Raw genomic sequence first — 23,861 nt, forward strand, 5'->3', positions numbered from 1 at the left:
TGCTCAGTGGGGAGCCTCCTTCTCCCTCTCTCTCTCTTTCTCTCGCTATCTCTGCCTCTCTCTCTCAAATAAATAAATAAAATATTTTTTTAAAAAAGAATGTTATATGTACCACCTATTGTCTCCCTTGTTAGTACCCTAGGAAGTTTCTATCATTATACTCTGCAATGGACTCTTGAGGATCAGAGAAGTTAAGTAATCTGCCCAAGGTCACACAGTAACTCAATCTTTTATAACCTTATTAGCTTTTATTTTTTATTTTATTTTTTTAAAAGATTTTTATTTATTTATTTGAGAGAGAGAGAGAGAGAATGAGAGAGAGAGCGCATGAGGGGGGAGGGTCAGAGGGAGAAGCATACTCCCCGCTGAGCAGGGAGCCCGACGTGGGACTCGATCCGGGGACTCCAGGATCATGACCCGAGCCGAAGGCAGTCGCCCAACCAACTGAGCCACCCAGGTGCCCTAACCTTATTAGCTTTTAAAATAGTATCTACTTGGATATTTGCGCGGGTAGCGAGTGAGGAATGGGGGTCAGGACAAAGCTTTGCCTCCCTCACTATTTTCATATCAGGGACAGGAGTGAGCATAGGAGGTAGGGGTCTGCCATCCTGGCATATCCTGAAGGACCCACCCCCAGCCCTTCTGGCAGGATCCAGAGCCAGGTGAATGCTGCCTTTGACATCCTTGCTCATGGTCCCTCTCTGGGCCTCAGTTTGCTTCTATATAAAATGGCCTGCTTCTTTTCAGGGCGTGTTGAGGATTAGATTCAATGCCAATCTTCTATATGCATTCCCGTCCCCTTCTGAATCAGGTTCTCAACTGTAGAGAAAGGGTGCAGGATATTTGAGACTAGGTGGTACGGGAGGGGAAACTGAGTACTGGCTGAGTGGGTGGAGCTTTGGGTGAGGTGGGGGGGGTGAGACCATTGAGGAGCAGGAACAGAGCATTAGTTATCTGCCGGAGTCCAGGCACAACCCTGAGACCTGCAAAGTGTCTTTCTGCTTGGCCCTTCTAATCCCAAGGCTGATGGCAGGGTGGTTTAAGGAAGGAAGAAGGGCTTACGTCCCAGGCAGGGTCGTTAGAGCAAAGTCCCTGGGTTCCACCCTCACCCGGGACCTTCGTGGCCCCTCCCTCGGTCCCTTCCCACCTATTAGGGGCTGGTTTCAGGCTGCAAGACCTGGGGCTGTCACTTCCCCTCTGGGGGCCTCCCGGGTTTCCCCTTGAAGCCAAATTATTATTACAAAAGCCGATTCAACCCGTTTGGGAGTTGAAAGGCGCCTTTAATATGTTGTGCGCAGAAGTAATAAAGTACAAGGGGCGGTGGGAAGCTTTGAAGTCAGAGAAGGACAGACTGAGTCCACTTCACCCAAGTTTCCTGCCTGTAAGGTAATGGTGGTAATGATAATAGCAATAAATGAGTATAATGAGATTAGATGTTAGAATGGAGGTAAACAGGACCCCGGACAGAGCCAGCCACTCGAGAAGCGCTCAGTAAAAGGCAGCGATTAAGCAGGTGCCAGCCCTCTCCGTCCAAGGGAAGGAGGAAGGGGAAACTGAGGCGCAGAGCCCCCCACGCGGCGGGTCGCACCAGCCAGCCCTCCCCAGGCGCCTACTGTGTGCAGCGGGCAGCCGGCCGGGCCGGGTCAGGCTGTTCTCAACGCTCGTCCCCTCCTCCCCCTCCCCCGTCCCCCGCCGGACCTCTCCCACGACCGGGGAGGAAGTGGGAGAAATGGACAGGGAAAAAAGTTGGATTGAGCCAGCGCCTCCCCACTCCCCATCGCTGCCCCTCCGGAGCCACGCAGACCCTGGCGAGAGCGGCCCGCAGGACCCAGACGTCCGGGGCCCGGTCCCCGTCCAGCCCAGCGGCCCGCAGTTGGGTGGGGGAACTCGGAGAGCCGGGAAAACAACCGCCCAGCCCGCCCCTCGCCAACCCCTTCCCCCGCTACGCCCCTGGCGCAGCGGGCGGAGGCGACTCTTTTATATAATCGCGGGCAGGCAGGTTGGCTGCTTCATTTAGGGACCCAGGAGCCCAGCGGACCCAAGCCGTCATTCGAAAACCCGCCCCCGGGTCCCTTCTGCGGCTGGGCAAACTGAGGCCCCGGGAGGGCCGGCGCCTGGCCCGGGGTCCCCACTCCCTCGCCCCCCACCCACCCCCAGCAGCCCCGGCCGCTGCGACCCACGCCCGCGTCGGTCCTCGCAGTGCGCACAGCCCTCCCCGCCCCCGCTGCCATCCTGCCACGCCCCGGGCGTCGGGGGCAAAGCCCGCGCCCCCCCGCGCCCGCCCCTGCGCAGAGGCTGGGGGCCTGTTTATCTGGAGGCCCCCACCCCCCCTCCACCCCGGGGGGCCCGCTCCCCCCGCGCCCCGGGGAGCTCTGGGGCCAGATAAGCTGGCAAGCTGGCACGGCGCCGCGCAGCGGGGCGGAGAGGTCATAGGAGGGGGGGCGCGCCGGGGGCGGGCTGGACCCCCCCCCAACTTGACAAAACCTAATAACAGCCCGGTCTCCCCGGCGCAGCGGGCGAAGCCCCACGGGAGGGCAGAGACGTGGCAAGAGGGGACCTGCCGAGCCTGTTCTGGCCTCCGAGGCCAGGGTGGGGGGGGCAGGCTGGGCGTGGGGGGGGGCCGGCGGCTGCGGCACCTTTAAGACAAGGGAGGACCCCTCTTGCCCTCGGAGAAACCAGGAAGGGAGTCGCGAGCATCATACGGGGCTTTGGCTGTACTGTACAGTTACTGTAGGGGCAGTGACGCCGCCGCCGCCGCCGGAGCGAGGGAGCGACGAGGGGAGAGCGCGAGAGGCGGAGAGCGAGAGACGCGGACCCCGGAGGCGAGCGGCCGAGGAGCCCAGTCCCAACTCCGGGCCCCGGCCCCTCGCGCCCCGGCCCGGCCCGGCCCCGGCCCGGCCGCGCGAGGTAAGTCAGCGCCCGGCGCGGCCCCCCGTACGGGGTGCAGGGCGGGGACGGGCCGGGGGCGCTGCGCCCACCTCTGCCCTCTCGGGAAGGGGAGATCAGGAGAACCGCGGACGTTCCGCAAGTTTCAGAGGAGGGGGTGGTTGGCAGCTGCCCGGAGGCTGGAGGCGCCCTGGATCCCGAGCGCGGGGAGGGGGCGCCGCCCGAGAAGGGGGATTGGGGGCGAAGTGCACGGGCTTGTGCCCCAGCCCCCCCCACCCGGGTGCATGGCTTTTCGGGGATCCCAGGCGCGCGGGGAGCGGGGGAGGGGAAGCGGGGCCGCATTGAGGGTGGGGGAAACCGGCGTGGGGAGATAGGGGGGCGCGTCGCGTGCTAAGTTTGCAGCTAGGTACTGGGGGTGCTCTCGCCCCCCGGGGGCCTATTCGGTGCTGCGTGCATACGTTGGAGTTGGCCAGGATTGAGCTCCATGGGGGATGGGGGGGGAGGGGGCTGAAAAAACAGGGAGGGGGGCTTTGCAAAGGAGGGGGAAGGGGTGGAGTGTCCCTGTGGGCGGCCGCGGCCGCGGGGGCTTCTGGACGTCGTAGTCCCCCCGCCGCTTGCGGTTGGCAGGTGGCAGGCGGCTCGGACTACAAGTCCCAGGGTGCCTCGCGCCGGCGGCCCGCCGCGGTCCGCGGGTAGGGGCGGTGCGGAGGAGGGGCGGTGAGCGGCGGGCCGGCGAACCAATGGGCGCGGACCGATCGCGCGGCGCGGCGCGGGGGCGGGCCGAGCCGGCCCGAGGGCGGGGCCTGAAGCCGGGCTCCCCTCGCCGGGGGCCGGTGGCGGTCCCCGGCTTCCGGCTGCGCGGCCCGCGGGCCGGCCCCCTCCCCGCCCCGGGGCCCCTCCCCGCCTGGTTGTGTAACCGTCCCCAGCCCCCCTCCCCTCGGCCCCCCGCCCCGGGGGGGGGGTCACCCACCCGGCGCTCCCCGGGGAGGGCGGCGGCCCGACCGGCCGCGCGGCGCAAGCGAGCCCGGGGATGCGCGGCCTAGTGCAGGCCGGGCCCGGGCGTGGGGGAGGCGGGCGGGCGGACCCAGATCCGGGGTAATTTGCATCGCCCTCCCCCCAGCCCGGGTGGGGATTGGCCGCCGGCGGCGGGGGGTGGCGCGGGGCCAGGCTCACTGCCGCCTCCCGGCCCCTCGGAGGGAGCCAGCCCAGCCGCAGCCGCCGCCACCGCCGCCGCCGGGGCCGGGCCCCCTCGCCGCTGCCCCGGGAAGGAGGTAGGAGCCCCCCGCGCGGACGGCGCGGCGGGGGCCCGCGGGCCGGGGCGGGGGCCGCGCGCTGCGGCCGGGGCGGGGGAGGGGGCCGCTTCCTGCCCCCGCCCGGGCCTGACTCAGCCTTGGGTGGGGGGACCGGCCTGGCCCCTTGCCCCGCCCGCGCAGCCGCGCGACTCCGGCCCCCGGGGAGGGGGCGGAGAGCACCCCTCTCCCCCCGCCCGCGCCCCCAAAGCGCGTGACCCCGTCTCCTCTGGCCCGGACCCCCCTCCTTCCCCTTGACGCCACCACCACGTGCGAACCCTGAGCCCCGGCAGAGGAGGGGGTGAGCTGGTGGGATCCGGCCCCCTCCCTCGCTCTTCCTCCCTCCCTGGCTTGGGAACCAGCCCCCTCCCCCAGCCCCAGGCCTGGGAAGCAGGCAGGGACCTGAGCTGAGCGCTGGGGCTGGGTGCACCCCCAGGCACAGGCCTTTGCGGGTTCTGGGAGGCAGTGCCCGCGCTGGCTGGCTGCGGGGGAGCCCGGTGGCCCGCAGCAAGAGACTGCTGTCCACCGCGGCCGGGGCACCCAGTGGGCGCCCGCTAAATGTTTGGGGAATGTAGCCAGCAGTTGAGTGAGCGGCAGGGGGAGGCCGACAACTCGTCTCTGTCGCCCTAGCCAGGCGGCGGAAGTGAGAGAGCTGCTGGTGCCCCTTCCCCGGGCGTGCCCACCTGGTTCACCCATGGGTGGCGGGCTTGGTTTACTCCCCCCTCCTCCCTGCCAGCTGCCTCCGGGAGCAGGCCCGGCTGGAGAGGGCATCCGGGATTCCATGTCAGCCCCCCCCCACAACAACAGGGCCAGGGCGTAACCCTGAGTGTGCCGCTCCCACACTGGGGGGCCCGCGGCAGGACCCGCCGATCACTTCCTATTGGCAGAGCTGGTCTTGGGAGAGGTCGGGGGAGTCCAGGCTGGGCCCTGCTGCTGCCCGGTGGAGGGCTCCGGGCAGGGGGCATTCCCCCCCCGGGGGACCACCCCCCCCCCGTGGGGCCCCTGGAGCACACCGGGCCTGGCACTTGTCGGCTGGGCTCGGGGCTCTGTTTACCGCCTCCCATCGCTGTGGAGACGGGAGCCTCGGGGAGAAGGGGGGGCAGCAGCCAGTGACTGGAAGAGCGAAGCCCTGGGATCCGCATGCCTAATGAAGGAAAGAGGAGCCAACGGGGACACTGAAATTTTAATTCGTGGGTCACTTTGGGGGGGTATTTATTATTCAGTTCTGATTGGCTGCGTGGTGGCCAGTCAGCACCCTGGCCCGGGCCGGGCGCCACGAAACTCTCAGCGCACGCAGGCCCTGGGAGAAGCAGCGTTAGGGTGGCCTCGGAGCCCTGGTGCACCCTTTGCTCTGTGTGGGGTACTGAGGCCCGGCAGAGCTCAGCGTCCATCCAGCGGGGAAGGTTCCCGAGGCAGTAGCAAGTACCCGTGTTTGCCTTTTCCCTTGCTTTCTCTTCCTCGGGGCCCTCTGACCTACGCTGGTGCAGGCCGGTGGCAGTCCCCATGGCCTTACGAGGAAACCAAGGCTGGGAGAGGAGCCCTGCGCGGGGCTTACAGCAGCCCCGGGGAGCTGGTGCCGTGGGGGGGGTGGGCGGGAAGACTGAGGCCCAGGGGGAAGCAGAAAGCAGCCCAAGGTCACCGCGCTTTAGCTGGGTCTGACCATCGTGGTCCTGCCTCCCGGCTCAGGATGAGGCCCAGTCTTCCTTCCTCTCAGCTGAGGGGCGCCCACCCACCTGTCTTCCAGAGGGCCTGGGGGTCGAGAGCAGGCGCCTGTAGGCCAAATGGAGCTTTCCTGGGGCTCATGAAACCCTTTGCGCAAAGAGGACAGTGAGACTCAGAGAGGGCCAGCAAGGTGCCCAAGGTCACACAGCATGAGCCCCTGTCCTCTCGCCTCCCAGCCTTCTGTGGCAGGCACTTTTATGGCTTGCTGGGGCCTTTCCCCTCTGAGCCACAGTCCCTCACCTTGGCACCTTGGCCCCTGGAGACGGGCAGGGCTCTCTGGGTTTTATGACCCATTATACCTGAGATGACCGAGGTCACCTCGAAAAAGCCAAGTCTCAGGGCCAGCCCCTCTGCAGCAGAGCTGGCCTGAGGTCTGCGGGGGCTTCAAATGACAGCCCACTAGTCGCTCTGTGACCTTGGACAAGCCCCTCGGCCTTTGGGAGTCTGGGTGTCCCCCCTTGTAAAATGGGGTTATGGGGTATTCTGTGGGTGCCTGCAGATCTGTGTTCCTGTTCCTTCCCGCCCTCGTGGAGGGAGCACCCCGGTCAACTCAGGGCGCCACCGGGATTCTGCTGAAGTGTGTCCAGGCCAGCCACTTGAGACACGCAGCACCCCCACCTGTCACCTTGGGCTCCAGGCACCTGGCGGGCCATAAACCGCCCCGCAACAGCCCTGGGCAGTGGGGACCAGAGGAACAGGCTTGGGTGGGGGCCAGTGTGGTCCAGTCTCAGCCCAGCCCTCTCCTCCACCGGAGGCCTCCCTGTGGAGGTCACTACCCCTCTTGTCAGCCTCAGTCTTGCTGTCAGCCCAAATCTGTTGGCCTGAGGGTTTGGTCAGCGATTCCCCAGGAGCCCCAGGAGCATTTGCTGGGTCCCTGCCGTGCTGCGTCAGGGCCCGGGAGAGCCCCTGCTGCGTCCCTGTCCTGATGACCAGGGCTCCGGGGTCCCTGCCCCGGAGTTCACAGATGCCAGGAGTTCACGGATGTCAGCCCGACTCCGGTCCCGCCCCAGGCTCCCTGTGTGACCTCAGGCAAACCTCTCCCTTTTCTGGGCTATCACAAGGCAGCTCTGAGGGGGCGTGAGAATAAGCTGTCCTCAGCCCCAAGGCCCCCAGGGGAGGGGGATTTAGTCCCTTGCTGGTGCCCCGGGGGCAGTGGGGGGGGGGCACGGAGCCCTGGAAGGACCAGTTAGTACAGAGCCAGTGGGCTTGTGTTAAAATTCAGCTCTGTTGTGTGACCCTGGGCAAGTCCCTTCCCCTCTCTTGAGCCTCAGTTTCCTGACCTATAAAGTGGGCAATGATTACAGACCCTGTGATGCTTGATGTTGAGACATCAGCCCCCCACCCTGCTGCCTGGGAGCCAGTGGGGGAGCAGCCCCTCCCCTCGGGGCTAGGGCCGGGGCCTGAGTCCGGAGCACCAAAGTGCGGAAGATGCCCTGTGGAGAATCTGGCGCTTGTGAGGAGCATGGCCAAAGGACCAGCCCCTCCATCTGTCCCCCCAGCAGGCTGTGAACGGCCACTCAGTGGAAGTGTCCCCACCCACGCCTTTCTGGTTTAACTGGAAAACAAGGCCCTGTCCCACCTCCCATCAGGATGTGTTTGATGGGAGGGAACTTGGCGGGTTTGTGGGCACAGGACACTAGGGCCCCGATGGGCTGAGCTCCCCTTTGGGGCTTCCAGGCTGAGGCCTCCGGCTGCCCGGGCGGGGGGCGGGGGTTGGGGTGGTCGGGTACCTCCTGGGAACAAGCAGGCCTCAGGGTCTGGAGGTAGAGAGGAGTCCAGCTCCTACAGGCCACCCAGGCCTCTTAGGGCAGTTTGTACAAGCAGGTGCAGCCTGAGCAGGTGGGGTAGGAATGATGGGATTCTGTGAAGCCTGGCTTTACTTACCCCAGGTGATGGGAAGCTCATTCCTTCTAACTCACCATGAACGGCTTCTCCCTTCCCTGGGCTTCCTCTTGGAACCCAGTGCTGGTGTCAGGGCTGTTACTTCCTGACCCATGACAGCACTCAAGAGCGTGGGAATAGGGTGAGCCTCAGCCCCACCCATGAGTTGGGGGTCAGATGGGATCCCCATGACCTCCTCATCGCCCCTCCCCCCCACACACTTCCCACTGGGCCCGCAGCCTTCCTGCCTCTGGCCCTTTAAGGCCTGGGCAGGAAGCCCCTCCCCATTTAGGGCAATAAATGGACACATAAAATGGCCGAGGGCCTGTTTGCTGGTGTCTGGCCTGGAGGGAGGCCTATGAGGACAGGCGGGCTGGCAGCCCAGCAGCCACGCCGGGCCATTGGTGCCCCCCACTCCCTAATTGGGACGCTGCATTCCTGTCCCATTAAACCCCAGGCCGGGGACCGGGCCAGGCAGGGATTGGCACCAGGTCAGGGCGGGGTTACCCGTTGGGACCAACCTTGCAACACAGGCCGCTGGCCTGTGAGGGGGCGGGGGCGGCTGGGCGTGGGCCTGGCAACCGCACCTGGGCACCAGACTTGCTGTGTGACCTTGGGCCGGCCACCCACCCTCTCTGGGCCTGGTTTTCCCCTCCAGGTGACGGCTCCTCTCCCCTGGCTTCCTCCTGGGGCCCCCCCCCCCACACTCCCCTGACACCTCGTTGGTGGGGAAGGGGTTGAATTCCTGCAGTAACGTTCAGAGGTTAAGTTCAAAGCCCCCCATGCACAAGGAGGGGGACAGTAAACAGCCTCAATGGGCCTTCGGGGACCGGTGCAGGCACACAGTAGGCCCCCAGGAGGAGTTTGCCCAATGGGCGAGAGCGGGACCCTGGGCCTAGAGCAGCCCCAGTCCCCTTGCTTCTGTCATGACCTCTGAGACCGAGGCAGAGAGGCACCGCCTCTTGCCCAGTGTCCTACCCTTGGAAATGCAAGAGCCGGGATGTGGGCCCAAGCTGCTGTGCGTAGCACATAGTAGGTGTTAGAGTTCCCTGTGGTTTCCTGTCGTACTCTCCGTGGGTGGGGGGGTGGAGAGGCCTTGACCCCTCATTAGGCTGCCCCCTACTCCTCCAGGAAGATGTCAGGTGGCAGTTACCTGCCCAGCCCGTGCTGGCCGCCCCCTCTCCTTCCTGAGGAGTGCAGGGAGGAGGAGGAGACCCGCCTCAGCCCTCACCTTGCGCCTGACCTTGGGAAGCCTGGTGAATAGAGCCTCCTCTCCCTGTCTCTCTCCCAGGCGCCCACCTCCGGGCCTTGGCCTCTGCTGTTGCCCATGCTCAGGATGCCCTTCCCACAATCCTGGGGTCCTTCCTGGGTGGCACCTGCTACTCCTGGGACCAGGGGAAGGCACTCGTGACCTTACCCTGGGGCCCCAGCAGTTGAGTGGCCGCAGCTTGGGTCCGAGCCTGGCAGCTGGTCTGCTGTGGGACCTTGCCCGAGTCTGCTCACTGCTCTGAGCGTCTCCTCGTCTGTAAAGCCCAGGGTTACAGCGGGAAGGATGAAGTCAAGATGCCCGGTTCGTTCCTCAATTATTTCCTGAAATGTCCGGGGCACAGAGGAGGCCCCACCAGGGCCGAAACCGGCTTGGGTTCTGCCGCCTTGGAAAAAGTGCAGCAAGCGACCCCGGGTTAGATGGGAGGTGGGACTGGGCGGGGGGGGGGGAGCCCGCCAGCTAGGTGGGTGGGGTTGGGTGTGGGCTCTCTCCAGCGCCTAGCTCTGTGGTCTTTGGGTCATCCGGTTTGCTGCGCCCCTACTGTGCGCCCACGGCAGTGGGGGGGGGAGCACAGAGGGAAGGGGTGCCCCACCTCTAGCCCGGGAGGAGCCTGCTGAGGCCTGCCCCTCGGCCGCCGAGTCAGCACCCAGCGCCCCGGAAATCCCACGGAGGCGAGCGCGGGGGCGGAGCTCTGATGAAAGATGGGCCGGGTAGGTGTGGGCCTGAGCTCGGGGACCCTGGCCTGCCGCTGAGGGTGGGGACCTGGCCGGCGTGGGGGTGCGGCTTCCCGGAGGAGAGCAGTTTCATTGGATTGTCATTGCCAAGGAAACCACCTGGTGTGGGGGCACCTGCTAGGTGCCAGCCGGGCCTGTTAGAGCGCGGGCAGCCACAAGGCTGTCCCGGTGAGAAGATGCGGTGCACAGTGCGTGTTCAGCAGACGGGGCTGTTTACTGCCCGGAGCCCACCTGACCCAGCAGGGGGGTTCAGCTGCCCTCCCTCTCCCATCTCACGTGGTCTTCTGCCTCTTTAGAGGGAGGGCCCCAAGAGGCCTGGGTGGGGACAGTGGCCCAGGGCGTGGCGGGCAGGTGGCATGTGTTCTTGGAGAGAGGGTGTGGGCCAGGTGTCTGCAGAGCCAGTTTAGTTTCCAGGGTGAGGGACAAGGTGACGGCTTGCTGAGACGGTGGGGGGAGCGGGGAGGTGGGAGGCCAGACCCTGAGGGTCAGGCTCGCCGGGCGCCCTTGGCTAGGATTCCAAGTGTATCTGGGCCTTTGTGTTCTCTTCTGTTGGTGGGGGTCATGCTGCTCTCACAGGGGGGTTTCTTTGGCCGGCATCCATCTTCCCAGGCCTGGCCCTTTGGGGGAGGATCCCTTATGGTTATGTGGGGAAAGAGAAACTCTCGGACCCCACGCAGACCCCAGGGCTTGGTCTGGTGCCCCGCGCCAGGTCTGAGGCCCAAGTTTGCCTCCTTCCCCGCCGGGTGGTTTACAGCAAATGAAAGCCCGGGCATCTTCAGCCTTGATGTAGGGCTGTGCCAGCCCTCTTGCCCGGCGGCCTCAGTGCCCGTGGGAAGGCGGGGGTGGAGCGGCCGTGGAGGGGGGCGCTGGTGAATCATCTGAACCATTTCAGGTCCCGACCTCGAGGCCCCCAGAGACACCTTGGTCCGAGGGGACGCTGGGGCACCTGGGGGGACAATGGCGAGCAGGGCCAGGGTGGCCATCTTGAGGCGGATCAGAAGGGGGTGAGGAGGGCCGAGTCCAGTCTGATCTGGAGCCCATCTGCCCACTTGCTCCCCGGGGCCTGGGGCCAGACAGCAGATGGTGGCAGGGGGTGGAAGCCGCCATAGGGACTCCTCCGAGGCTTCCCGGGGCTGAGCCTCAGATGGGGTCAGCCCCCCATCTTCCTGCTCCCAGCAGCCACATCTGAGCCTCCCCCCCCCCCCCCCCCGCCAACGGGCTGGCGGAACAGAGGGGGGAACGGAGCAGCTGGTGTGGTCAGCGGGAAAGGGGGCGGGCCGCAGAGAGAGGCGTCCTGGGAAGTGTAGTACGTGCCTGAGTGGCCACACAAAGGCCTCTGTGTCAGCCCCAGGGCCTGGACCCTGTTCCCAGGGCGGCCCAGGGTTGGGACGGTCCCACCCTGGCCTTGGGTCCGGCCACACCAACCCTGGGGTCCTTTGCCAGGCTGGCCCCTCAAGGTGGGAGGGATCTGGGTTCGACCTGTGTTGGGCTGCTCCGCACTAGGGGCTGGGGGTTCCTGAGGTGGCCAGGGAAGGCACAGCTTCGTCCCTGTCCCGGGAGATGTCCGGGGGCTCTGTCCTGAGAGCTGACCAGCCAGAGGAATGTGGGTTGTGTTGGGTGGCTTGGGGCAGCCGGGTGCTCCCCAGAGAGGGCGGAGGGGTGGGGACAGGAGCCAGAGGGTTGCACAAGCGCCCGGGTGGGTGGATGAGTCACAGCCCAGGGGAAGGCGGAAAAAAGGAGTGGGGGAGAGGGGCAGGACAGACAGAGTGCCGCCCCCCGCCATGACCAGCTCTTCCAAAGGCCTCTGTCCATTTGACGGATGGGGAGACTGAGGCCCTGGGCTGGAACAGCAGTGGCCAGGGTGGCCAAGAGTTGGGGAGGGGCTGGGTGGGCCTGAGGTGGACAGGAAGCCCCTGTCCCCCCCGTTCCACCTTTGTGGGGTTCAGCCTGGGTGGGCAGGGAAAAGGAGCGTCAGGCCGTTCCCCCATTACTCGACCAGGGCCGGACCGCGCGGTGGGGGCTCCCCGGGGCAGGAGGGGGTTTGTTGTGCCGTCGTCCCTGGCTTCGTCCCTCCGGGGCACGCCTATGGCCTGTTGACCCCAGCCTGGTCTCTGGGCCTCGGCCTCTCCCTTTCCCTCTGACTCAGAGCCCCCCGCCCCCCCCCCCCGCAAAGAGAACCGGGCCTCACTGGGAGGCAGGAGTGAGGGTCAGAGAGGCCAAGGGGCCAGGCGGACGCAGACCCTCAGGTCACGCAGCCGAGGTTCGAGTCGGGCTGCAGCTGCAGGGCCGCGGGCACAGCTCCCGCCCGGGTCCTGGTTTCTGGCCTCCCACGGCGGGGATGGTGCTGCCCGGGGCCTGCTGGGGGCGCGCCTGTGACGGCGGACAGTGGGTGCCTTGTGTCCCTGCCTCCTGGGACGCTGCGGGCGGGAGCCAGCGCTCGGACTCGTTAGGAAGCAAGTCACGTGAGGCCCTGGTTGAGCACCTACTGTGTGCGCTTCCCGCCTCAGCTCAGCCCTCGGACGGGGGGTGCGGTGGGCCCTCTAGTGGAGGAGGGGGCGCCAGGCTCCGTCTCTGAAGCACCCGGCGTGGGTTTTGCCAACGGGTGACGCGGAACTGGCGCCCAGCTGGGAAACTGAGGCCGGGAGCGGGGCGCTCCTTTCCGAGGGTCTGCGGCCCCGGCCGGCGTGCCCCCCCCCCGGCCCGCATCCTCACCCGCACCCCCTCCCTCCCCGGCGCTGCAGGTCTCGGCGCGGAAGATGGCCGGCGGCGTGGATGGCCCCATCGGGATCCCGTTCCCTGACCACAGCAGCGACATCCTGAGCGGGCTCAACGAGCAGCGGACGCAGGGCCTGCTGTGCGACGTGGTGATCCTGGTGGAGGGCCGGGAGTTCCCCACGCACCGCTCCGTGCTGGCCGCCTGCAGCCAGTACTTCAAGAAGCTGTTCACGTCGGGCGCCGTGGTGGACCAGCAGAACGTGTACGAGATCGACTTCGTCAGCGCCGAGGCGCTCACGGCCCTCATGGACTTCGCCTACACGGCCACGCTCACCGTCAGCACGGCCAACGTGGGTGACATCCTCAGCGCCGCCCGCCTGCTCGAGATCCCCGCCGTGAGCCATGTCTGCGCCGACCTCCTCGACCGGCAGATCCTGGCGGCCGACGCGGGCGCCGACGCCGGGCAGCTGGACCTCGTAGATCAGACCGACCAGCGGAACCTCCTCCGGGCCAAGGAGTACCTCGAGTTCTTCCAGAGCAACCCCATGAACAGCCTGCCCCCTGCCGCCGCCGCCGCCGCCTTCCCCTGGTCTGCCTTCGGCGCGTCCGACGACGACCTGGATGCCACCAAGGAGGCCGTGGCCGCGGCCGTGGCCGCCGTGGCCACCGGCGACTGCAACGGCTTGGACTTCTACGGGCCGGGACCGCCGGCCGATCGGCCCTCGGCTGGGGATGGGGACGAGGGCGACAGCAACCCAGGTCTATGGCCAGAGCGGGACGAGGACGCCCCAGCCGGGGGCCTCTTCCCGCCCCCTGTGGCCCCGCCGGCCACCGCCACGCAGAATGGCCACTACGGCCGGGGCGGGGAGGAGGAGGCGGCCTCGCTGTCGGAGGCAGCCCCCGAGCCGGGCGACTCTCCGGGCTTCCTGTCGGGTGCGGCCGAGGACGGGGACGGGGACGGGCCCGACGCGGACGGGCTGGCGGCCAGCACGCTGCTGCAGCAGATGATGTCGTCGGTGGGCCGGGCGGGGGCGGCGGCGGCGGGGGACAGCGACGACGAGTCGCGGGCGGACGACAAGGGCGTCGTGGACTACTACCTGAAGTACTTCAGCGGCGCCCACGATGGGGATGTTTACCCGGCCTGGTCGCAGAAGGTGGAGAAGAAGATCCGGGCCAAGGCCTTCCAGAAGTGCCCCATCTGCGAGAAGGTGATCCAGGGCGCCGGCAAGCTGCCGCGGCACATCCGGACCCACACCGGGGAGAAGCCCTATGAGTGCAACATCTGCAAGGTCCGCTTTACCAGGTGAGCCGGCGGGGGCGGCGGGGGGCGGCGGGGGCGGCAGGGGGCGGCGGGGGGCCCTTTGCTGCAGCTGCAGCCCCGTGTGGTCCCCTCCCCCGCCACACACATACACCACTGCACGTGCAGGAGCGGCGCTGTCCTGCCGGGAAGGGTGCTTCCTCCATATCTGGGCGCCTGCCTCCCCTGCACCCCTCGGGACCAGCCTTCGGGTGGCGGGGGGAGCTCAGGCACTCACCGCGGTGAGCGTGTGGGCGGCGGGGCCGAACCACACGAGGCTCGAGGGAAGGCGCAGGGAGTCGCTCTTCTTCTTTTCCCGGGGGTGGTTCTTCTCGTCTGTGCTGGAGGCGGATGTTTGCCTTGGGGGAGAGGGTGGCTGCCCCGTGGGGCGTGGAGAGCCGTGTGATCTCATTGAGTCTCCCGGGAGCCCCGGGGAGTCACTCTCTTCGGCCAGCACTTATGGAGCACCTGCTGGGTGCCGGGCCCTGTTCTAGGCCGCGGGGACCCAGGAGTGCAGAGACGTGCTAGAGTCCCCGTGGGGGCGATGGGGGCGCGTCTGAGATGAAACCACAGAATTAGTAACGCGAGTTGGCAGAGCTGCAGGGAACAAGGTTGGGGGGCGGCCGCTGTTTTAAACACAGCTGAGACCCCGAGGAGGCAAGGGGAAGGCCAAGTGAACAGGTAGTGCAAAGGCCCTGAGGCCAGTGGAGCTTGGGGGTCACCACAGCCCGTGAAGGGAAACGGGCCTAGGAGCCACTGGGCTTGGGCTCTAGGCAGGAGGAGTCGGAGGCCAGGCTAGGGGATTTGTGGTTGGATCTTAAGAGTCCAGAGCTGGCTGGTTGGGCCTCGTGGGCCAGCCCAGTGGGGGTGGGGGGCTGGCGTGCAGGGGCCTGGCCAGGCTGGGTGACTCAGCATCACCCCCTACCCCCACCCGCCCTGGGGTTCCCCCAGCCACGCCCACCCAGGCTGAAGAAAGAGGCCATTGTCCCAGCTTCCCGGCCCTGCCCCATGGGGACAGGACCTAGGGGCCGACCCCTGGCCCCCTCCCCAGCAGGCCAGGAGAAGAGGGTGTGGCCCAGACCGCAGGGCCCAGACTACAGGGCCCAGGAGCCCAGGCGAGGGGCAAAGGGTGCCAGCTGGGAGGGAGGCAGTCTAGTTTGTGGCCCAGCTCCTGCCCCTTCGGTAAGATTGGGGTGCTGGTAGTCTTGGGGCCTCCCTCTTCCTCCAGACAGGAGTCCTAAGGTGGCTGTGGGCCCTGCCCGCAGGGGTCTCTGGGCCCAGGAGGGGCAGCTTGATAGAGGGCCAGCAAGCCACGGTCTGGAGAGGTGACCAGGCTGAGCAGAGGCCTGGAGCCCCCCGCCCCAGCACCCCTAACCACAGGCCTGAGGCGGTTTCATTCCGACCTGCTGTTCTCTTGGTCACCCCACCAAGGGCTCGGCTTGACTCGGGCTGATCTTGTTTGCCAGTCAGGGAAACTGAGTCAGGGAGAGGACCACCGGGCTATGCCTCTTCCCCCCATGTGCCCACCCGGCTCCTCTTTGCCCCCAACCCAGGGCCCCAGCCCCCACGCCTTCCTCCAGGCCAGGGAGCCCAGGGGCCCCTCTGAGTCACACTAGAGAGTTGAGTAAGCGGGACCTGTGGCAGCCGGGGCTATAATTACCCGGACCAGGGCTTGGGGTGACGAAACAGGCTGCTTCCACCCCCACCCCACCACCGTGCGGCCCCTGACCCACTGTGCAACTTGGGACAGGTCACTTTCCCTCTCTGAGCCTCTGAGTCTCACCTGGGGAGATTTCTGCACACTGCTCGAACAGTCCGAGCCCCTGCTGTCCCCTCTGGACCTGGTCCCGGGCTGGGATCTGGGCAAGGCAGCTGGAGGACCATGTCAGTGGACTTAGAGGGGGTGAGAGGAAAGGAGCTTGGCAATTGCATCCCCTCACTGCTGACAGACCCGGTCAGTCCAGGGAACGATGAGTTCACTGTGGCCTGAGTTCTTTTGACGCACGTAGAAGAAAGAAGGCTGGAGAATGGGCAGGGGTGTGGTTGCAGAGGGCCAGGCCTTGACCCTCAGAGCAGTAAGGAGTCGAGAAAGCGTTAGAGCAGGTAAGGACACCAGCTCTGTGAGTGATTCCAGAGGGAGGGACCTGGGGCTAGAGGAGCCTAGGGGAGACCAAGTCTTTGTCTGAGGGGTGGGAAAGGCTTCCTGGAGGAGGAGGGCAATTGAGATGGGGCTTTGAAGGATGAATAGGAGTTTGTCAGTCCTGGCACTGACCAGTCTGGCATGTCTGAAAAGTGAGAGACTCAGTGTATCTCATACGTAGGGTGCAAGAGGCTGCAGCCAGGAGTGGGCCAGATGCTGGCCAGCGCTCCTGAGACCCAGGTCTCTGCCCCTGCCGTGTGGGTCCAGGCAGGACCCTCTCCTGTGACTATAGACCAGCACAGTGCAGTAAAGCATCATATGAATCACTTCTGTGATTTTACATGTTCTGATAGCCGCATTTTTAAAAAGTAAAAGGAACAGGTGAAAGTAATTTGAATCGTATTTTACATCCTTTTTTTTTTTTTTTTTTTTTTTACATTTAACATGTAACCAATGTGCCAAATCATCAATGAGCTTTTTTACATTACATTAAGCAGATGAAGTCTTCAGGGTCTGGGGTGCCTTTTGCGCTTCTAGCGCATCTCAGTTGGGAGGGGCCACATTTCAAGGGCTCGGGGGCCACGTGTGAGCAGTAGCTGCGGTGGGGGCCTAGCAGCAGCCGGCCTGTGGTTGCTTTGGGCTGAGACACTGACCAGCTTTGTGGGCCAAAAGGCCCCTGGCTGAGCTGGCTCCATGCTGTTCCCTATGGGGCAAGATGGGCAGGGAGGGGTCCCGGAATCACCCAGACCCTGCTGTCTTGGGGGTCACAATCCAGTCAGGCAGACAGAGGAGGAGCAAGGAAACCGGCACACGGATGAAGAGTCAGGTGGTGGTGGTATGAGGGACATGGAGTGGGGTCGGCTGTAGCAGCGGGGAGGGGCCTCTCTGAGGAAGTGCTCCAGGCAGCAGGAAGAGCATGTGCAAAGGTCCTGAGGTAGGCGCGTGCTTAGCATGTTGCGGTGACAGCTAGGAAGCCCGTGTGGCCAGAGCAGAGAGGGGCCGAGGTGCTGGGAGAGTTGACAGGGACTGGGGGCCGTGGGGTGGAGCCCCGCTGCCCCGGGATGCGGGACTTCCAGTGTTAAAAACCAGGACAGCTGGCCGTCCTCTATGGCCAGACCCCCCCGGCCTTCTGCCTTGTGCCCTGTAGTGTATCTCCGCCCCTGGAACAGAGCCTGGTACTCGGCAGGCCCTCCATAGATGCCCCGGGAGGGAAGCCCCTCGTCGTCCTCCGCCTGTGGATAAGAGGTCGTTTGCGTGAGGCCGCACAGCACGTGGGGTCCGGGGCCTGTCTCAGCCCCCGCTGACCCGTCGCCCCGTCCACAGGCAGGACAAGCTCAAGGTGCACATGCGGAAGCACACGGGCGAGAAGCCGTACTTGTGCCAGCAGTGCGGGGCGGCCTTCGCGCACAACTACGACCTGAAGAACCACATGCGCGTGCACACGGGCCTGCGCCCCTACCAGTGCGACAGCTGCTGCAAGACCTTCGTCCGCTCCGACCACCTGCACAGACACCTCAAGAAGGACGGCTGCAACGGCGTCCCCTCGCGCCGCGGCCGCAAGCCCCGCGTGCGGGGCGGGGGGCTCGGGGGGCCCGACCCCTCCCCGGGGGCCGCCGCCCCGCCCGGCGCCCCGGCCCCGCCCGGCTCCCCCGACGCCCGGCGCAACGGCCAGGAGAAGCACTTTAAGGACGAGGAGGAGGACGAGGAGGAGGCCAGCCCCGATGGCCTGAGCAGGTTGAATGTAGCGGGTGCCGGCGGAGGGGGAGGCGATGGGGGCACCGGGCCCACCGCCGATGGCAGCTTCGCGGCCGGACTTGCCTGAAAACCAAAAAGAGAAAACAGAAACCCGAGAGAGAGAGAGAGACAGAGAGAGAGAGAGAGACAGAGAGAGAGAGAAAATCACCCACCACCCCCCCAAAAACACAAAAAAAGAAAATCTATCTATACACAGATATCTATTATCTATATATATATATACAGATATATATATATGAAGCGTCACAGAATCTAGGGTAGTGCTTTTCTCAGATTTTTCTCCTTCATGATGTTCTCTCCCTCCACGGGGACCCTCACCCCTGCTCCGGCTCCCCGTCCCCCCACCCCGTCGATGGGTTTCGGGGCTCGGTTTGGGGTTTTTGTGGGACATAGAGATTCGGAGGCCCCCGGACATCCCCCGGCATGGAGTCTGGGGTCCCCTCTGAGGCCTGGTCAGGGCCCCAGGCCCCTGGTGGGGGTGAGGGTGGCCACGGGGGACTGGGGACGGGGGCGGGCTTTTGTTTTCATCCCCTCGCTGGTTTCTAGGAGTCTTTCAGACAGGACCTTAAACGATCTCTGTCCGCTGTGAGTGGACGTTAAAATGCACCCTGTCCCCACCCCCACCCTCCTTCCTCAGGGCACTTACTAAGTGGGGGTCTCCCCCCACTCCATCTCCCCGATGGCCTCCCCGCCTCCCGTTCCTGCCTGTGGTCCTCTGTGTCTCCTGGCCGATGTGACACAAATCTATTTATTTCCAGGCCTGGAGAGAGGGGGGCGGCGGGGTGGGGGGGGTGGTGGAGGCGCCAGGGCGGCTCCCAGGGGCTCCCGCCGCCTCCCTTCACGGCACTTACACCCCGGCGGACCCCCACCCCGGACCGCTGCTCAGGGCGCCCCACCACCCCCCCAGCCTCGCTCCCCGACGCAGGCCGCCCAGACCCCACGAGACGTTTGGAGATTCAAAACTTTTTTGTCTTCACCCTCCCCCGCCCCTGCCCTCTCCCAAGTTTTTAAAGCACTTTTTAGATTTTTTTTTTCTTTTCCTCCTTAAAAACAAAATTTATATATAGATATATATAGATATATATATATAAAATATACTTTCCTCAGAGGAGCAGGCAACAGTGTGGGGTGGACGAGCCCAGAGCAGAGAGAGCCCAGGGTCTCATGGTGGCAGGGAGGAGGGGAGAGAGTCCAGAAGTTCCAGTGTCACAAAAGCAATAAAAACAAGATTTTACAAAATGAAAGGAAAAAAAACAAAAAAACAAAAAAACAAAAAAAAAAGACAACCAACCACAAATAGAAGTCTTGGCACTTTGTAACAGAACGGGTACTATACTTTATCTTAATTCTTAATTTAAAAACATGTTTACAAGTTACAACCAACTTCTATGAAAAGTCGAAAAGACAAAAAAAATAAAAAATAAAAGAGAGCGAGCGAGCGAGAGAGAGCGAGCGAGCGAGAGAGCAAAAAGAAATTCCTAAAAGTCAATTTATTTTTGTACAAAATAATAAAAAAAAAAACCCACCACAGACGCAGAATCCACTTCTGTTCCCCGAGGTGAGGAGGGGGTCAGGAAGGCACGGGCGAGGTCTTCTGAGGTGGTCTTCGTGCTTTGCCACGGGGGCCCGCCCTGCAGGCAGGACCGTGGGGTTTTTGTGTTTCTGCCGTGTCCCCCCCACCCCCACCCCACTCCTGTCCCTTTTTGGTTCTGATTTGGAGATGTCTCATCACCCGCCAGCCATACAATGGCCAACCCGTGTCCGCGGGGACCCTCCTTACTGACTCCCCAGCTCAGGGATGGGCCCGAGAGAGGGCTGGCCTTCCGACCAGCCAGAGCAGCCCAGCCCCCAGCCCCCACCCCCCACGCCCCCTCCCTGCCGCCCCTGCCCTCGTCCCTCGCCCACTTCGGGGCTCCCCGCCCTCCAGCATGGCCGCCTTTCCTTGTGGCCACCAAGGAGCCGCCATCTTGGACATGCCATCCCCGTCGAGGTGGGTGACGGGGCCCCACCTCCAGGGCCTTACACCCCCCCCAGCCACCCCTCTTTTTATTCAAAGGCACTGACTGTAATCTGGGGGCTGGCACCTGCCTCCCCCCAGCCTCTGGCTCCCCAAAGGCCCGGTATTGACCGAGCCACAGGCCACGGACAGGGGCCAGGGCTGGGGGGACCACGTTGCCGGAGGCCAGGGCACCCTCACCCCGACGCCCTCTCGCATATGCAATGCCTAGCGTGGGACCCTGTAAATAGACGCCCTGCCAAGCTGAGACCCTTCCCCATCAAAGCCCAAGGTGAGGGGTGCCCCTGCTCCCCGCCTCCAGCTGCTGGCCCATCTCTCCGCGCCCCTTTGCTCTGTGACACAGACCCCGTCTTCTCGTCTTCTTTTTCTTTTTTTTTTTTTAAAGGGAAGCTTTTTAAGAAGGCAACTTTCATCATTGTTTCTACAGGATAGTTTTCGTGTCCCACCCCCACCCCGAGCCCGTCAGCCCCCCAGATGTCTCAGGACCCCCCCTCCTGAGGGCGGGTGGCAGGGGAGCCCAGGGCCGGGTGGCCTTGCTCACACCCCGGTGTCACGGAGTGAGCTCTTTCAGAGAACCATCTGTGGAGGCCAAGCAGAGAGCTCGGGCGCCCAGGCCAGGGACCTCCCCCCCCACCCCACCCCAGCTGAGAGGTTCCCTGAGGGGACAGCCCTCTCCCCGCCCCCCCACCCTACCCGTATACCCCCTCGCAATAAAACCAACTGAAAAATCACAGCTGTCGTCCTGGCCAGTGGGGGCGACTGGACTTGGGGGATTGAGGCCTCTGGGACTATGGCGGGGGCAAGGGCTGAACCCCCGCCGAGCACACTTTTAACACAAACTTCCTCGGGAATTGCACTAAACCCCTGCCCCTAGCTCTGAGCTCAGCTTCTGACAGCCCTGCCCACCCACTCCGCCTTAACCCCTCTCCTGCTGCCCGCCAGCCCGTCCTAGGGCCGCAGCGTCTGCATGGGCCCAGCGCCGGGACCCCAGCCCCCCCAACTCTGCGCAATCACATACTGTATATAGATGTGGATCGATTTTATTTTTATTCTTTAAATTAAGGTCGTGATAAAGTGTTGCCAAAGATACTGCTGAATTCTCGCGTTTCAGGAAACAAACAAACAAAAAAAAATATTTGAGGGGGAACGTGCTGACTGGTCAGAAGGGACACAGCAAAACGTTTTTTTGTTTGGTTGTTTGGGGTTTTTTTGTGTTTTCTTTTTTTGGGGTGTTTTTTTTTTTTTAACTGCCTGGTACAAAAAAAAAAAAAAAGAAAAGAAAAACAAAGCGAAATTGTTATTTCCATCATCTTGGTGAAGTTGCGTGGATGTGTGTTGTGCGCGCGTGTGCAAGAGTGAGGTCCCGGCCTGGGGCTCCGGGTTGGGGGGCTCTGGGGGGCGCTCGGGGTGGGGGTGGCGGAGTCCCCCCCCGAGTTGTCCACCGGCCTGCAGGACCTGGGAGAGAGAGGTTAACACCCTTGCTACTCCTCCCTGCCTAGCCCCCCACCCCAACCCTGACCCTGCCTTTTGAGATTAAGGAAAAAAAACAAAAAAACAAAAAAAAAGGCAAAAAAAAAACAACACACACACACACACACACAAAAAAAAAACCTTAAAACCCAGTGAATGTAAAGTGCCGGAGCAGGCCCAGCCTGGCGCGGTGTGGGCCTGCGCCCAGCCGGGGCTCCAGCAGGCCGTACCAAAGTCTGCCCCCGTTGGGTGGCTTGCCCAGGAGACCCCATGTGGCCATCTCATCCCATTTCCGTTTGTACATGGCTGTCCCTTTGCTTCCTTCCAGGGGGGAGGGGGTCTCAGGTGGGAGGGGAGGGTCCCCCAGTCCCTTCCAGGGCCCTCTGGGGAGTTTTTGCACTACTGAGACCCACTGATGGTGGCTGGAGTTGGGGGGGGGGCAGTGGGGGATGTGTGGCACGCGGTGGGACCGAGACAGGGGGTGGGGCCCGGGGACCCCCCCCTCCCCAGGACCGAGGCAGTCCAGGCAGCCGGGATTGTAGGAGGCCAGACAGAGTGAAAGGAAAAGCAGGACAAAAAATTTAAAACCAACAAAAAAAGCAAAAATCCTATTTTTTGAGAAAGAAAGATATTTATATTTGCAGTTTTATTTTAAAAAGTTATTTAAGCTGAGGAAGCAGCCTTCCTGGAGGGGTGGCTGGCGCAGGACGGGTCAGGGCCTGGGGGCTCAGGTGCCCCGGGAACCATAACCTCAGAGTTAAGACTAGCTCGCACTAAATACATAGATTTACATGGGGGGTGGGCGGGCAGGGCCAGGAGATGGAGGGGGCCGGGGAGACCCCCGTCCCGGAGTTGAGGCTGCCTGGAGGCCGCGGCCAGGGGTTCAGATACCCAGGTTCCCCCCTGCCCCTCCCAGGCCCGGATACGAGGTGCCTTGGACTTTGGGGGGGCCGGGCCTGGTGAATGGGGGGCAGGGGCGGCGCCCGGGGGCACAGAGCACAGAGCAGACATTCCATAGACTGTATTTGAGAGTCTTTATAAAGTGTGGGAGATTTAAAAAAAAAAAAATCAATTGATAAAAATGCACTTTTTGGGGGTGGGGGGGAGAAGCTTTAAAAGTAATAAAAAAAAAACAAAAACAAAAATACAAAAGATGAAAAACCAGACAAAAAAATCATTTTTCTTGTACATAAAAAACCACTAAACGCAGCCTGTTACGAATGCTGCTGCCTCATTTGCCTGATTTTGATGTTCTTTGTGTTTTGTTCGGTGGGTGGGGGGAGGCTGGGGAGCGGGGACGGAGGGCCCGGGGGCCAAGGGTCTGGCCCTTAAGCACCCACACCAGTCGGGGCCCCGTGCTCAGCCTGACCCTTCCTGCCAGGCCTGGGAGGCAGTGTGGGAGCTGGCCTCTGGGCTCCTGGGCTGGGTGGGGATCCCCAGCATTGGCAGGCCTGGGGCCCCTACAGAGGAGGTGACCCACACGCCCCGGCTTGGGCAGGTGGCACCAGGAAGGGGCCCTGGGGGCGGGCAGGGAGAACTGGCCCGACAGGCTTCTCGGTCACCTCCAGCTCCAGGGTTTCTGGAGGCCAGGGGCGGGGCGTCTGGCTGGGGAGCCCCAAGTCTGTCGGAGGCCCCCGGGTGCGGCCCCACACTGGGCCCCATGACATGATCAAGGATCGGCGCTGGCCGCTCCCCTGACATCCCCCCCCAGGAGGAAGGGGGGCTGTTGCCCACCCACGACGAGGGGTCCGGGACTGCAGCCTCCGCGTCCGGGTTGGGGTTACCAAACATGGCCACTTTCAGGGCCCCGAGCGGGGAGCACGGGGTGGGTAATGGAGGGGACCGAGGGGTGGGATGGCCATGCCACAGCCTGGGAGAGCACTAGCGGGGGCTCGGGGAGGGATTCGGGGTCCCGTGGGGGCAGACACAGGCAGACAGAGGGGGGATGGGGCCAGCGGCCTGAGGCAGCCACCAGCCCACCAGGGCCTCTTCCCACCTGCCCTGTGTCCCCCCCACCCCCGCTAGGAGGGAGGAGTTTGTTTTTAATTGAGATAGTACTCACACAAGACTCATCCTGCAGCATATTCCAGGAACCCACCCCGTCTAGTTCCAGAACATTCCATAACCCCAGAAACCCATCCCTGTTAGTAGTCACCCCCACACTGTCCCGCGAGCCCCCTTCCCATCCGTGGACGTGTCACCCACGTGGACTCACACCCCGTGTGGCCTTCCGTGTCTGGTTCCCTCCCTGAGCGTCGTGGGCTCGGGGTCCGTCCCCGGGGCCGTGCGTGTGGGCGCCTGGCTCCTGCTCGCGGCGGCGGGATGTGCCCGCACGTGGTGGACACCCTTCCTTTCTCCATTCGCCTGTCGCCGGACGCGGGGCTGTTTCCGCCTTCTGGCCGCTGTGCACATGCATGTGCGGGTTTGTATGTGAGCTTGGCTCACTAACCTAGGACGGGGATGCCTGTCCCGTGGTCACTCCGTGTCTCACCTGGGGGAGGACCTGGTGTCCTGTCCTCCAGGGCGCCAGCCCTCGCGAGGGTTCCAGCCCCTCCGCGTCCTCGCCGACACTTCCTACTGACTGCAGGCCCGCGCCCGGCGGCCCTGCTGCGCGCTCGGGGCTGTGGTCCGAGTTCCCTCCCACCAGCGCACCGGCTCCCCAGGCGAGCGGGGACAATCCTGGATCGG

The 23,861-nt window shown here is 63.9% G+C and overlaps 1 protein-coding gene across 3 annotated transcripts; it reads left to right on the forward strand.

The window, feature by feature from the left end:
- Window positions 1–2,616: 2,616 nt before the first annotated feature.
- On the forward strand, window positions 2,617–22,416 carry ZBTB7A (zinc finger and BTB domain containing 7A). 3 transcript variants are annotated; one of them, XM_036116046.2, is made up of 3 exons: window positions 2,617–2,907; window positions 12,521–13,797; window positions 17,255–22,416. In XM_036116046.2, the coding sequence occupies exons 2-3, from the start codon at window positions 12,536–12,538 to the stop codon at window positions 17,751–17,753; spliced, it is 1,761 nt and encodes a 586-aa protein (XP_035971939.2). In that variant the 5' UTR covers window positions 2,617–2,907; window positions 12,521–12,535; the 3' UTR covers window positions 17,754–22,416. The 3 variants fall into 3 exon arrangements, with proteins under 3 accessions (XP_035971939.2, XP_077913571.1, XP_077913569.1); XM_078057445.1 differs by lacking the exon at window positions 2,617–2,907 and adding an exon at window positions 3,875–4,157; XM_078057443.1 differs by lacking the exon at window positions 2,617–2,907 and adding an exon at window positions 9,532–9,755.
- The last annotated feature ends 1,445 nt before the right edge of the window (window positions 22,417–23,861 follow it).

The sequence above is a fragment of the Halichoerus grypus genome, chromosome 1, assembly GCF_964656455.1.
Source record: "Halichoerus grypus chromosome 1, mHalGry1.hap1.1, whole genome shotgun sequence".
In the NCBI taxonomy this organism is placed as follows: domain Eukaryota; kingdom Metazoa; phylum Chordata; class Mammalia; order Carnivora; family Phocidae; genus Halichoerus; species Halichoerus grypus.

What these genes read in the sequence shown, in the direction of transcription:
- ZBTB7A (XM_078057443.1), top strand. An exon ending in TGCAAGGTCCGCTTTACCAG is followed by an intron (nt 13,798 to 17,254) that starts GTGAGCCGGCGG and finishes CCCCGTCCACAG; the next exon opens with GCAGGACAAGCTCAAGGTGC.